Consider the following 16089-nt stretch of genomic DNA (forward strand, 5'->3'; position numbering starts at 1 on the left):
GAGGGGGGAGGGGGGAGGGATTGCACTGGGAGTTATACCTGATGTAAATGACGAGTTGATGGGTGCTGACGAGTTGATGGCTGCAGTACACCAACATGGCACAAGTATACATATGTAACAAACCTGCACGTTATGCACATGTACCCTAGAATTCAAAGTATAATAATAAAAAAGAAAAAGAAAAAAAAAAAAATTGAGCCTGCCATACAAAATTGTGTGTGTGTGTGTGTGTGTGTATGTGTGAGAAGATCTTCCTACTCCATCACTGTGGCTAATTCTTGTGTGTTTCCATCACTTTCTGAACATTCTGACCCATATTGATCTCTCTATTATGCTCTCTTCCCTTAAGCTCATTTGTTTTCTGATAGGACTCTGACTGATAAAGTGAATACTGGATGTGGACAGCAAGGAATAAAATCTCAGAGGATTCCACATAGTTTGGCTTGGGTGTCCAGGCAAATGGCATATGATTGACCATTTATATTGGAAAAGTATATTACTATATTTCTTTATATGTGTGTGTATTTTTACCTTCCCAGATCAATACTTGAAAAAAGATTCAGCAGCAGTATACATACTTACAGGGTTTTTACGATATTGTCTTGAAACAAATTTATTCAGTCTAAATTCAAACCCCTGATAATAATACACTTCATAATAATTCAGACAGAACTTTTTCAGAGCATCTCTTAATTATTTCCCCAAAAAAGGAAACAAAGAATTTTCACAAGATATCCGTAGAATAATATTTTTATTTATTGCTAGCTTTGGAGGTTAATTTGAGTATTATAACCATTGTTTTTTTCAAATAGTTTTAATATTGTATTTTCTAAAACTTGGAATGTATCCAATGAAAGAATCTATTTGTTAAAGCCAGAGGCACAAATGGAATATTAGCCGGCGTCAAGCTTCAATGCACATAAATTAAGCTACCTCATGCATGCTATGTTTCTTTATATCTGTAACCTGGCCATTGCTCAGACAGACCTAGATGTAAAAAGAAAAAGAGTAGCCAAGTATTTGACTTAAAAGTTAACTTTTTAAAAAGCACGAAAACTACTAATGGAAAGAAAAGTAATTCTACATTTTCATTCACAGTTGATTTCAAGGCATAACGTTCTCAAATAAGCTTACTAAAAGGGACAATCTACATGTTTTTAATTAGGTGCCATAGAAAACTGGGTTAAAAATACACAATAGCCATATTAAACTTGAGATACCTAAGAAGTTGATGTTTCTAATAACAGCCAACTTTTAGAGATTGTTTTCAAATAAAAATGAAATGTTTATAATCTCTCTTAGCAAGTCCAGAGGAGCTTTGTCTCCAGAGTTAATTAATTGAGAGGGTCGACACATCATCAGGAAACAGGCATCTCCTCAAGTGACTTCCTCAATTTCTGTCATAGTTGCCATAGTTTCAGGTTTCAGATTCAGACAGGAAAACATGTAGCAGAAGAGGAACTATTTATTTATGTATATATCTCTTACATCAGTGTTTTACCAAAGAATCCCCAGAAATTTTTCTCCAAGCTGCCCTAGCAAAAATTGTGTCACATAATCATGCCTAACTCAATCATTAGGAAAGGAGTGAAATACAAATAATTGGTTTTGATCCTATAAACTGCTTATAAAAAGAGTCACCCTCCTCTGATTCAACTGGGGGACTAAACGGGGAATAGTTTTTGAATAGAGTACCAATAAGGTGTGCTACATTTATCCACAATTATATCTTAAGTAAATGCTAAGGCCACTAAATCTTCCAAATATGTATGAGTAGACTTAAACTGTGTTTTTCTATAAGATATTTGAATTTGTACTTCACTGACATAAAAATATATAAAATAGAATGGGAAGGAAAAAGTGAAGTTTATAAAAGAATATGTATTGATATGGTTCTATTTCTTATTAGACACATCATCCCTTATTAACAAATGCACAGAGTATCTATATTTCATCTACAAAATATGTTATATTGGAAACGCATATTTCCAAAAGTATTGTTTTAGAAATGTGCATTCTACCAGACAAGTGCAAAAACTGCCTATAAAATTCACAAAATAAATTCAATTTATCTATCATTCTGTTAAATTGAAAAAAGAGAGAAACAATGTCAATGTCACTCTAGAAATTCAAACTTCAAAATTGATATTTTTAGTAACTCACAGGTATTTTTAAAATATAGTTTTATATGAAAATACTTCTAGATTAAAAGAAAATTGCGAAGATAGTACAGTGATTTTTCCATATAACATATACCTGTTTCCCCCATTATTAACATCTTACATGCATATATGTGTTATATTAATGAACAAATGTTGTTACATTACTATCAATTAAAATTTGTACTCCATTCACATTTCATAGATTTTTTTTTTTCTTTTCTTACCTAATGCCCTTTTTCTGTTCCAGGATACCATTCAGAATAGTACATCTCATTTACTCATTCTGTCTCATTAGGCAACTCTTTGCTGTGACAGTTTTCAGACTTTCCTTTTTTTGATGACTTTGACAGTTTTGAGGAGTACTAATTTAATATTTCATAAAATGTTCTTCAATTGATATTTTGCTGATTATTATTAGACTGGGGTTATGAATGAAGTTTCTGTCTCATCATATGCTATCAAAGAAACATTATCAATGTGACTTATCATTGGTGACAGTCATCTTGATCATGTGTGGAGGTAGTGTATGTCAGGTTTCTCCACTGTAATGTTATTCTTTATTACCTTTACATACTGTATTCTCTGGAAAAAAGTCCCTATGCACAGCCTACACTTAAGGAGAGGGGAGTTGTACTCTATCTCCATAAGGATGGAATAACTGGCATAAATACTTTCGAATTCTTCTACATGGGAAATTTGTCTGTTCCCCATCATTTATTGGTATATTTAATTATTTATATCAATCATTTCATAGAATTTTTTGAAAAAAAATGTTTCAAAAAAGGAAAGAGAGTTAAAGGGATTTGGTTCAGGCAATTTACACATATTTTTAACAGTTAAAGGAATTTAAATTTTACCGTAATTTAGAATTTTGCTATCATCAAATTATTCCTTATTGCCAACTTGTACCACCTTATTGGCACTCTGGCCTCCTCTCTCTCAGGTCCTAGTTATCTTCTAAAATCCTAGTTATCTTCTAAAAGTTACAGCAAACTGATTTTAGAAAACAGAATACAAGTTCTACCTATGAAATTATATAATCCTAGAGCTAATTAATCTATAAACCAAGTCATACATGCCTTCCAGTCGCAAGAAAGACATGGTTTTGTTTTTTGAGAACTAAATACATATCAGAGTTCAAGAGAAACTGTTAAAAAGTGAGAAAAAGTTATGCAAAGAGCAGTTCAAAAGTAGTTGTGACAATACAAGCCATTATTCGTTTAATTTCTATCTGTCCACCTTACTCCTATAAAAGTCCACTGCGTGATAGGTAAGAATTAAACATGCCAGTAGCTCAAATTTACTTAAATTGCTTTAAAGATACTCTAATTACATATCCATCATTTGAAAAGAACAAGGAATCATTTTCAGAGTAAAAGCAACATTCTCTTGACTCACATCGATACATAGGTGTTAAGCTCCCTCAACTTTAACAACAGAGTACATGTCTTATCTTCAAATTTATTATACTTTATGACTCTGTACCTAATCAACTCCATAGATTTTTTTCCCACTCTTACTACTTTCTATGGAGTTTAACCTAAAATAGCATGTCATGCAACACTCGAGGAAATTTTGATTGTAAGAGCAGCGAAAAAAAAAAAAATGATTAACTCATGGTCACAGAAGTTATTTAAATCTTTACTTAAGTAAAATAATGTGTCTAACTAAGAACCAGACTTATCACAGATGTGTCCTTTTGGTCATTATTTTAATTTAGGATACCTTTATGTAGAACATGCAGAGACAATTCAATTCCCTTTAAATTAATTGTACTTTGAACTCAGTTGAGTTTGATTTTCAGATTTAAATATTCTGTTGCTTAATGTGTGAAATTATTAGAGACTTGTGCTCCTGGACAAAATAATTTGAACTTGAATCAGCCAACAGAAGCAACAGTTCTATAATTCATTGTCATATCCACTTTTGGCTAAATAGTGAAGATGTCTAAAGTAGCGTATACAGTGGTGTGTGTATGTGTGTGTGTGTATATATATATAGAGAGAGAGAGAATACTCAAATGAAATATTTCTCTCAGATTTTAATATAACAACACCCATGTATATGGTGAGGAAAATGTTTGCCTTTAGTTTGTAATGTAACTGACTATGCTTACCTCTTTGTCTTGGTGACTGAGAAGAAAAACTAATTGGTATGTCATTTCTATGAATACAAACAGAGTTTTAAGACATTTATTTATTGTGAAAATTATACCATAGGTGTTTTTATTTGAATTTGAATGTCTTTCCAAGTATTTTCTGTTTGATTTATAAAGCCTTATACACCATGGATATTTAGAAATAAAACTAGGACAAAAGCCATAACTTGGTGGCTTATGTAAATAGCTGAATTTGTTTTCGTCTGCTGTACTCTACTTCATCAGGAAACTAGAATGGAGATAGAAAGGGGTAAGTATGTCAGTAGGAGCATGTTTCTGTAGAACCAGGATATATTGAAGTTATCTGCAGAGCTCTTCCATCTTGAGATGCTTAAATATTTTATACAGTAACTTGGGTGGATTTGATGTAGAAAGAAAAATGTTGGCAGTTTTGATATTTTATCTGACATTCTGTCCAGATTGTGAGTTCTACCATCCTGCCCTCGGAGAGTCCGCCATACCTATTCCTCTCCACTCTTGAGTTTCTGTGTTGATAGAGATTCTTTTATTTTTGTTTAACAGGTAATTTTTTATGAGGCTCTATTTGATTTCCAAAATATGCTTCATATGTTACCTCCTTACCTTGCTGCTACCATTATAAGTCATTTTTAGAGATCACCGCTTTTATTTTCTGACTGCGAACATTCATGCCTTTCTTGAAAGCTTCACATCTCACAATCCATATTTAAAATCAATATTTCTTAGCCCCAGTGAACTGGAAGTGCAATAGTTACAGAGTGCTACCAAGGGGGCATACAGATACAGCATTTCCGATAAGTATGAAATTCTTTCCGAAAACACTACCCAGCACACTGAGTTATGTCATAGGTCATATAACTGTTATTTTCCCACTTGGATAGTGGGGAAATATCCCCACTTGTTCCCCACTTTGAAGCCATTTTAAGATGTGGAAAACAAGTTAAATAAATGTAAGCAAGGGGGTTTGATTAAAAGGTTCTAGATATATTTTGTTTAACTGAATTTGTCAAGTAAAATAGTAATTCATAAAAATAATCCAAAAAGTCCTATTACATCATTTTTGAATTAGTCAAATTTGTCAGTTAATCAAAAATGCTCATTAATCAGAAAGCAGAGTGCATAGCCCAGGAAAATACATGAAAATAATTAATGACATATATTTCCAAGTAGTATTTTCATTTTTCAGGCATGGATCTATCAGGAATAAACTTATATTTTAGACGAATGCAAAATAGTTTTTATATTTTTCTTGTAAGACTGAATCCCATTACCAGTCTTTAGAATTTCTTTATTGACTTTTATTTTGCATTATCCTCTCCTCTCACCACACCTAAACATTTCTGTAGAGAAAAAAATATGAGGTGGGACAGATTCATCAGACTCATGTAAGTGCCATTTGACTAGGACATTTTCTCTGGTTGAGTATTGTGACAGGAGTGCAATAACAGCCAGAATATGCAGAGACTAAAACTCAAGTTCACAGTCCAAAGGAATCAGTGACCAAGGTATTCCTTCAGAAAGTCTTCAGCATGCAGTCCACTTCCGGCTAAAATGTGTTTTCCTGGTTGGATTGCACTAATATCCCTCAACTGAAGGAGACAAAGTGTTTAAAATTAAAGTGCTTAGTGTTCCCATTATAAGCATCCTTTCCCAAGCATAATGGGAAAGTGAACTCTTCATTAAAAATGGCAAAATGGTAATTTGCAGAAGTCTTAAGAAGGGTGCAACGACAGGATTGTTTTGCTTGTTTTTATTTGCTTGTTTTCCCCCATACTATCAGCAAATCATATCAGCTCTACCAAACTTTAAATGGAAGATATTAACAAATAGTTAAAATGGAAGTAAAATAGTGTTTTCAAAGAAAAGTATTATTTAAAAACATTTAGGAAATTGGTGCTTCAGTTGCTTAAATTATAAGATAAAGTTGAATATTGTGAGGCATAGCTAAGATTTTCATGGAAAATTCTGGAAAATGCTACTAATTGAATATTGTAATCTTTTTATGATTCGTCTTTAGATAAATATGATAAAATAAAATTAAATTTAAAATTATGAAATTATGAATGTGCAAGTCTGAGGATGACATTTTAAATAGTGCTAAGAAGCATCAATCACAATTCTCCATTTGGGTATCATTTATATAACTTCCTCAGACTACTCATGATTTGATATACAACAATATTAATTGTAAAAAAATATATATATGATGGCAGTTGTTACTAGGTCAATGGAAAGTCGTGCTTTTCACTCAATGTGGCAATGATATAAGTAATTATGAGTAGCACTGCCTTTCGTATTAAGCAGACAGAATGCTGAATAACTCTAGATCTAGTAGAAAAGATGTCAAAATGTCCATGGAAAAATTAGTCCATTATTTTACATCTTATAATAATTTTGTTGACATGTAGCTAAGGTGCTATTTCTGTATCTGACAATATGATGTTGACTACCTACCTATCTCAGAATATTGATGTAAGGACCAATTAAGATAAAACATGACAAAATCATGAATATAATACACAATAAAAATCCATCTCAAATACACAAGGTAGCAAAATTATAAGCTAGTTTTTTAAAAAAATGTACCATTATATATGTATACCAAATCATACATATGAATAAAAAACACATTATAATGCTGAAACATATAATAAATTGGACTCAAAATTAATAAATGATTGATAAGCAAAGTGAATATATGCTCCCAGTTCTCAGATGTTATTGTTATTCTTATGAAAGATTGTGCAAAGGATTTGTACTTATAAAATCACATATTCTGCATAATCATCATAATTGAGTGTTTGCTACATGCTAAACTTTATGCTAAACTAGCTTAATTTTACAAGTTTACTTCTTAAAGTAACCCTCTCACTTAAAGACTATTATTTTCCCTTTCTTACATTTAAGGAATCTTAAGACTACAGAAAGTTAAGTAATTTGACCAAGATCCATAACTGTAAAATGGGGAAGTCCAAGAGATATTTCAAGTACTTAATAAGAAGCAAGAAATAGGTGCATGCCAATTAGAATAAATGTCCAAGAATCAGAATGAACTTTGGGCTGCCCACATCACACTGAGTGGTAGTTGCATATCAATTCAAGGGAAGGTCAAAATAGGTCCTGGATATCTCGTATCAAATTCTACACACCACACTTACAAATACAAAGGAATAAAGTGTATAAGTGTTTTCAAAGTACAGGTGGAAAAATCCTAAGAAATATAGTGCACCTTATGATTAAAGTAGGAAAATACATAGCAGGTACCCTGAACATTTGGAAAAGTGGTGACTGAATTCAATTCATGATCCAATTCCCAGCTTTTAACAAAGTAAAGGAAAATGAAAACAATTATAAGACTGAGAGCAACAGAAAAATAAAATCCAAACAGATTGTTTAAGAAAGTAAAGTTGATTATGGGACCTGAGAGATTTTTCTTACTTCAAAACCCAGAAAATAACTGTGACTTACACTATGATAGATACATAACCCTTACTCCTAAATATTAAAAGTCACATATCTATTTCTTTTGCAGTCTCTCTATTAAGCCTCATGGCACAAAGCCAAAACACTGTTCAATAACAACAATAAAAAGCTTCATAAGAGTCACAAAATAGAAATCGTTTTTATTGTCTATTTTGGCACAATATTTTTCCCAAATTCGTTTTATATGATAGTACTCAATGTTTTACACACACACACACACACAATTTTAAACATATATACGCACAAATGAAATACGTTTCCTGCTAAAATGATGGAAAGGTAAGGATTTGATGGTGACATACAAATTATGTTATTGATTTTATTTTTATTACTTTTTTAATTGAATATACAGGTTGTTTAAACATCCTCTGAAAATTACTTAAATCTATACTTTTAAACAATGGGTAATAATAATACATAAAACTAGTCTTTGAAAACTCAGTTTCGTAAATCGAGAATAGAATTTTCCATCTATTAAAAGCCTTAAGTTTAAAACTAATAATGTCCTAATGTGCTTGCATAATTCATGCCACTTGAATTAAACCAGTAATAAAAATGAAACAATAATTTACTTTTAATTACAATAAAAATTCTGAAAGGAGTTTAAATGGTAAAGTCCAGGTTGATATACACTTTTTAATATTAAAGCAGGACATTAAACATCTCAGCCCCTATGTGTGTATATTTATTTCATTCCAATGTTTAGCAGTAAGCAGAAGCTATCTTAACATTTCTTAGCATGTACGAAGACTTTAATTAACTTCAGTGGCACACAACCTTTTTTCACAAGGAAGTTAACGCTTCAATATGATTAAAGGTCTGCCATTTGGCAGTTTAATTTCCTACCCCTCTTCTTAATACCACTACTAGATGGACAGCTTCCTTTATTTAAACTTTGTCCTTATCAGTTCTCTACAGGAACTGACATTTTGTTAGTAACCTTGCAATTCCATCTCCCATATTTGTTAGAACTCTATTTTCTTACACATCAATGAACACAGTATATTTTCAAGTATGTCAGGATAGTAGGGACTATGTAAGAGATAAACTAGGAGGAAATTTCTATCAGTCTAAAAGTAACTGAAAAATACAGTGAACCTCAGTGCATCCTTTTCAAATATATTATAGTTTTTCTTTTCTTTTCAAAATGTGAACATCCATTTTTGGCTGTGATTCAAATCCTAATGTGTGTGCAAGTGGATTCAAAATCAATATCTGTCGTTTTCAAAATTTGGTTCTATTCTTAAATGAGGAAATACTAGGTGATATGTGTGTGTGTGTGTATATATATATAGTACATATATCTCATATATATCAAATATATACTTTATATATATATATATATCTCAAAAGGTATGTTTATACCAAAATAAGATAACAAAAATTTGTATTTAGTGATAAATTTGAAGACCCTTAAAGGCAAGGAACACGTACAATTTGGCATATTGTTTTTCAGACCTCATCATAAGGCATAGTACATAGTAGACATATAAATATAGTAAAACTTGAGAGTTGTTCAGTGTATTCACAGGACAAAGACCGTCAGGCATTAATATACTTGAATTGTCAGGCACCATTGCTACCTAAAGGGAGCTGGCATTAGATGGGGAGAAACTATGAACCAAACCTGTACTGAACCACTATATAGCAATATGAGAGTCGGTTTAAGCTATTCAAACTATTTTGAGAGCAAGACAGCTATGAGTCACTTCAATGAACTCCTATCATAATTGATACTCTATAAAAGTACACAAATCTGATAGAGACAATACTAGTCAATTCATGTTCTGACGTTCCTATTCCAGTAACAGAGTCCACAACTTACTATTGATCATTTTAAGGTAACTTTTACCTCATTGATTGGGCAGCATTAAGAAATTTAGAGGCTTTGAATATATATCTGTGTACCCATATTAATTTAAAGCAGACCAACACATCTGTGATCTATCTCAAGAAGATTTTATAAATGCTTATTTGAAACATGAAATATGTAATTCTCAAAAAAATTAATTTTTCTGCTTTGAACATGCTTAGCATAGAAAAGCGTTCCTCTGTAAAATGTATAATGTTCAGGATGGAATATCTGAAGTTCTAGACATTGCTACCTCTCTAGGTGATTTTAACGTAAGATATTGTAAGGCCTAATTATCTTTTCTTCTCTGACCTCATGCTTCTGAGGATGATTCATAGAATAACTACTGAATAACTTCAACTTCACTATGCTGAATCAAAGGCTTATTGAAGATTAAACGAATAATATCTCAGTTTTCATTTCTATTCAACCTAATAGAAAAATGGAACTACAGAACAGGAGATGCATTAGGCATAGGAAAATGCTCACAAAGCTGTTTTTAAGTCAATTTGACACATCAAAACTGAGAATGCCAAAAAGTGTATAGTGATACATAGATTTTGCTACTTTTATAAACAAAAGTAAAGAACTTTTGCATTATGCCCTGCTCCATATAATCCTGTGCGTTGCCAAATTGGTTTAAAGGTTTATGACATTTTAAGCTGTATTCTACCAGTTTTTTATACAGATGGTTCCTGACTTATCAGGGTTTGATTTTCAATTTTTGGACATTATGATGGCATGAAAGTGATATGCATTCACTGTATTCCTTGACTGACAAAGAAGGTAGCACATCCAGATAAATCCATTGCAAGCTAAGGAGCATGGATATATATAGTTTACACGGTATCTTTTTCTAATACACACTGTGACTCTATTCATGCCATAAGTGCTCAAATATTGTTAGCAGAATTATGATTTGATTTTGAAAAACTGATATACAATTTTATAAGTACTGATATACAATCTGAATTCCAACTAAGTATTTTATTTACAATTTAAGATACCAATTATAAAACAGCACTACTTTAAAGCACACACTGTTGCCAAAAATGGACCTTTGCTCTTTACAAATGGCTAAGATCACAGACAGATTTTCTAGCAGAAAACGGTGAAGAAAACCCAATAGAAAGCCTTAAAAGAAAAAAATTTGAAATTGTTCATACTGCTAATTAAGAATTTAGAAAAATGACATGAACTTCATATTAAGTATATCATAATTTCTCTAACACCAGTGTAAATGTTCTTTCCATTTCTGAACTGTTACAATGAGGGAAAAACTGACCTTATGGTGTCTTTTATTTTAAGTAAAGAAATTAACTTCATACTTTAAAAGTAGTCATCATTGTTTCACAACCTCGTTATTATCCCAAATAGTTCCAAGAATTATTATTTTTTAAAATTCTTTTGACACAAACACCTTACTGGATTTTTACTCTATTGTACGTATTGCTAAGTATTAACCTTTTCATGAGTATACTTTTGTCTTTTAAGAAACCTTCTTTTGAACTATTATCACCACTGCTGTCTCTCAATGTTACCAAGGCCATTCTTACCAATTACCTAGAAATAACAATAATAATAATAATATTAAAAGCCTACATGTTTGTTTTAGTTCTCACTGAATTTCTCTGAAGAACTTGATCTAATTGCTTCTCATCTAATTTTTTGGACTACAGGTAACAAATGTTGGATGAGTTAAATAGAGAGAGTGTTTCCCATATCTTACTATGTACAATTTTTTACTACATAAAATTCTATAAGAGATTATTTTTTCAATCAAACACTATTAAACTAAAATCATTGAAGCTTATCTCAAACATTCATTCTAAGCCCACTTTATTCATGTACTTTGTCCTTAATTTCTAAGTTAATAAGATAAATTACCTACATCTGGTTCCTTCAAATCTTACACATTTTTCCGAGTTCATAAAATATTATATATTTAAATCATTTAAAAACACTCTGACCTATCTCTATTAAACACATTGCTTCTAGAGCTAATAATTAACTATCAGTCATTGACATAGTTGATCCTCTTTAGTTTCACCAAAGCTTCTCAAACCTTAAGATTAAAAAATATATATATTCTTAAATAGCTGGAATTTTACATCTATTCCCTCTCATTCATTTTTGTTTGTTTTCTGGGATATATTTATTTTTAGCTTTCCTTAAAGAAAAGTCTTAGATATTAGTTAGCTGTTGAGTTAGGTAGATAGTGCAGTTACCTCCCATGCTTCCCTTTCTGTGCAGCTGATCACTCGCCCTTTTCTATTGTTATAATTTGTTACATTGCATATGACAAAAAGCAAGATATTTGTCTTATGCCATGCCTGCAATTTTTCCAATAACACCCCATAAATATTTTCCTCATCTAACACATTTCTGTAAACTCACAACTAAAAATTTAAGGTATTGGAGCACAGGCCAAAGTGGTAGTGGCAGCTGAGAGGCATTTTTTGTATCCTGTCTGCCCTCTACAAAGCAGAGCCAAATCTGGGTCATTATATTCAGCAGGGAGTTTTGAAACACCTTCCAACTTTGTACAGCAGGATGCTGAGTGTCTTTTGACCTAGTTTTACACACAGGAAATGCAAGACTGCCAGACCATAGAGCCTGGAAGTGTTAGGATTCTTAGATCTATGTCTTTTAGTTGCTGAAAGGATTCCTAAAATGTTAGCTTCATGATTCTTCCCTTTCCAGGAAACAATAATGTAATTATGCTTGCTACCTCTTGGCTCAGAGGTAACTATTCCTCCATATGACTGTTTCAGGTTGTATGCAAATTGAAATTGACCAAGATGGTCTTAATATTTGCCTCAATTTCACTAAACTTTGGACAGAATTCTTCCTGAGTCTAAGCTGACTCCTCTTTTTTCAGACTACTCATTTTAAAAAACATGGAATTGTAATTTTTTCTCTAATCTTTTGAGATGTTAAGTCTTTTTAAAAACCTCTTGCTAGTTTTACAACCCAGTAATTTTTTTTTTCCCCCAAAGGCCTGAACATCATATCTTTGAAATGTAAACATTAAGGGAAATAGCTCCCCTATGCCTCAGTTTCTGGAGGACAGTAGAAGCCTAACTTGGGTGAACACATTGCTTCAAGTTGTAAAACTATCCTCTCGCAAAGATGAGAAAGTTTACTTTTTCTTTAGTAAAACCAACTAACAAACACAGATGGGCCTGTGCTCTCCCTCTGACCTTGGCACGTAAAAATCCTCCCTTCTTTCATTTCAGTAAACTTCAGACTGAGTTTGGGTCTCTCTCCTAATGCAATATCCTTGAATAAAGTCTTCTTTACCTGTTTAACTTTGTCTAGTATGATTTTCTCCATCAAAATATTACTTTAAAACTGCTAAGACCAAAAAATGTCTAAGTATTTTCCTCACATTGATGCTTTGAGATTAAGCAGCCAGAGTATGTGGACCCTTTTTTTTTTTTTTTTTTTTTTTTTTCCCCAGTAAGCATATTACTGAGTATTATCTTAGTGTTAGCAAATCCTTCTCCAGTATAAGTGAAATCCTTAAAGAGGACAGAGTCCTCCTCGTTCCCAGGTGTTTGGACTCCAGTGACTGATCTTCACAATGTCATCTCATTTTTCTGTTAGCAGAAATGCTATAAAAATAAAACTCCTTAAACTACATTCATGCTGCTTTGATAACTAGGCCAGAACCTGTCTATCTTCATCTTACACTAGTATTAAGAATTTAGGTAAAGTGAACCACATTCCATCTATAAGAAATAATACATAAAACAAACCGTCAATATATACTGTCTGCGTTGGTTTCTTTCACAAGATTTTATGTCCTCCTCTTCTGGCTAAATGTAAACAGTTATTAAAAAGTGTAAGCCCTGATAATGCTCTGTATGTTTTACGCCTTCTAACTCTCTTAACATTTGGCATTATATCACATTTATGTCCTCATCTACATCTTCTGTTCATTTGGTCTGTGAGCTTCACGAGGGCAAATACATAGATTTGTTAGTTATTCTCTACATACACAATTAATACTTGCATACTGAGTAACATTCAACAAATATTTGCTACAATGGCAAAATTATTTGAATGCACCAATAACACAATACAAAGATCAACAGATGTCAGCATAATAGATCAGAAAAAAAAAACTTCAAAAATATCATTTGCACAACTCTAAGTATCTATTGTTCATTTCAAATGATTTGTTAAGTCCACATTAAACATTCTGTGAAAGTTTTTACATTAAAGTAAGACATTTCAGGGAAAAAGTTATTTGAACCCATCATTTCCAAAAGAAAAGACAATTAGAATCTCCTTTCTTTCCTGAGCAAACATGATCATAAACAAATTTTTATTCAATAATTTGTATCCACCCTGTTTCTCTCCCAGGTTCTACTATTTACTTATTTATGTAAGCCAGTTTAAATCCTTTGTGGAAGAATGAACATTTGTAATTTCACTGATAATAAAAAGTCTGATTTTTGATCTACTAAATAGTATTCAACTGAAAAGATACAGAATTTTTTTAAAAGCTTTAAATCCCGTACTTAAAGGAAATGAGCTAAAATTTAAAAGACATCAGTATGATGTTACAATTACTTTGCCATACCTGTATATGCAAATTGGACAAGGTCCCAGAGAGCATTGGGGTCTATGCCTTCCATTTTGATCTCCTCTTGCTTGGCTTCACAAACATCACTTGTAAACATGGCCGCAAAATAGTCGGAGACTGAACTCAGAACAAGCCTGAAAGAGTCACAGGTTCTAATTTAGGTCGTGAATGTAAGGCAGAAAATCACTGTGTCAACCAGAATGCAACACAGAGCACAGAATTAATCTATTGATCAATCAGTTAATGCATTTTATTTATTGCCTCATGAGTTGTACTTTACAAAACTGATTGAATAAATCTTCCCCTAACTCTTCGTAATAGAGCATTCTCATACATTTCCTTCTATCACTTTAAAGATGCTTTGTCTTTCACATTTAGGGCTTCAGGCTTTTTAAATAATACATTATAGTTTTCTTTATATAATGACCCACCTTCCACCATGCTAACTTTCCCCATTGAACTATCGTGAATTTGAACGCATAATGTATATTGATCTGCTGGTGAGATTTCTATTACGTTTTGTTTATTTGCCTGTTCTTGTGCCAATAAAATAGTATTTTAAAAATATATATCTGTCTTTATAACCCATAAGGCAAATCCCTTTCTTTAATATTTTAAATTTAACTATTAGTAACATTTTATTATTCAATAAGTAGAGTTTTAGGCTTTCAAGTCTTAAGTAATATTTTAAGTTTTAAAAATAATTCCTAAAGCATTTTGATTTAAAAATGCTTTAACTTTTTTATTTTATTTGGGGAGATTTGGTATAATTTTCATACGAACTCATTCCATCTAAAAGTATAAAATATCTATCCCTATATTCAGGATACTGTGTTTCCTTTTCAATTTTAAAGTTTTCCTGAAAATTGCTATATAGATTTTTGGTTGATTCTTATATCATTACAATTTTGTTGGCTTTGTGTATACTATCTACTTTTCATTCTATTTTTGTTGGTTTGTTTTTCTGTTATAATTTATTGAGAAATCCATAGATTCATCCTTTATCTGGTACATCTGGTGAATTATTTTTGCTAGTTCTTTTGATTCTGCTATTTCTTTTTACATTTAGGTAGATGACTACATCATCTGCAAGTGATATTCTTTTGACTTATTCCTGTTCATTCTGTGTAACTCCTCTTCTTTCTCTTTCCTTACAACCTCATCTACCACCTCCAGTGCTGTGACAGAGGCATTTTGTGTTTTTTTCTATATTAACAGGAATGCATCTAAAATTTCTCTCTTTAGTATGATTCCTGCTGAATAGATTTGGAATATAAGTTTTACTAAGTCAGAAAAACTTCTTTAATTTCTAGTTTTGCAAACAATTTTTATAATATTTGGGTATTAAAATTTATAATGTTTGAATGATACTTTTAAAATGAAAAAATAGTATGATATTTTCAAGTATAATTATAAGATAAATAAATCTCTAATTTTATTTTCTTGTATTTTCCAGATTTTTGAATTGAGGTTATAGTGGTCTCATAATATGAGCTGGGAGTTACAACCTTTTAATGTTGTGTAACAACTTTTAGAATAAAGCAATTACTTTTTCCTTTAAGATCTTTCAGAAATTACCTGAAAAACCGTCTACATTTGGCTATTTTGAAGAAGACTTTTCTAATATCATTTCCATTATTTACTAACTCACAAAGCTTATTCAAATGCTTTATTTCTTCATATATTCACTTTTGCATCTTAAATTTTCCAAAGTTTTTTTCACTTTATTTAAATCCTAACATTAATTTATTTGTCTATAATTTCAACATTTTTTTAAAGACAGTGTCTCATTCTGTTGTCTAGGATGTTGTTCTGTGGCGTGATGACAGCTCATAGCAGCCTTGAACCCCAGGGCTCAAAG

General features: G+C 31.6%; 1 protein-coding gene across 2 annotated transcripts in view; it reads right to left on the reverse strand.

Annotated features, from left to right (window-relative positions):
• Positions 1 to 16089, reverse strand: part of KLHL1 (kelch like family member 1) — a 790359-nt gene that overhangs the window by 253341 nt on the left and 520929 nt on the right. For both annotated transcript variants that reach the window (XM_038007727.2, XM_007960556.3), the window contains exon 3: positions 14226 to 14362. In XM_038007727.2, the coding sequence (XP_037863655.2) occupies positions 14226 to 14362 (137 nt within the window). The remainder of the gene's footprint in view (positions 1 to 14225; positions 14363 to 16089) is intronic.

The sequence above is a fragment of the Chlorocebus sabaeus genome, chromosome 3 (assembly GCF_047675955.1).
Source record: "Chlorocebus sabaeus isolate Y175 chromosome 3, mChlSab1.0.hap1, whole genome shotgun sequence".
Taxonomy (NCBI): Eukaryota; Metazoa; Chordata; class Mammalia; order Primates; family Cercopithecidae; genus Chlorocebus; species Chlorocebus sabaeus.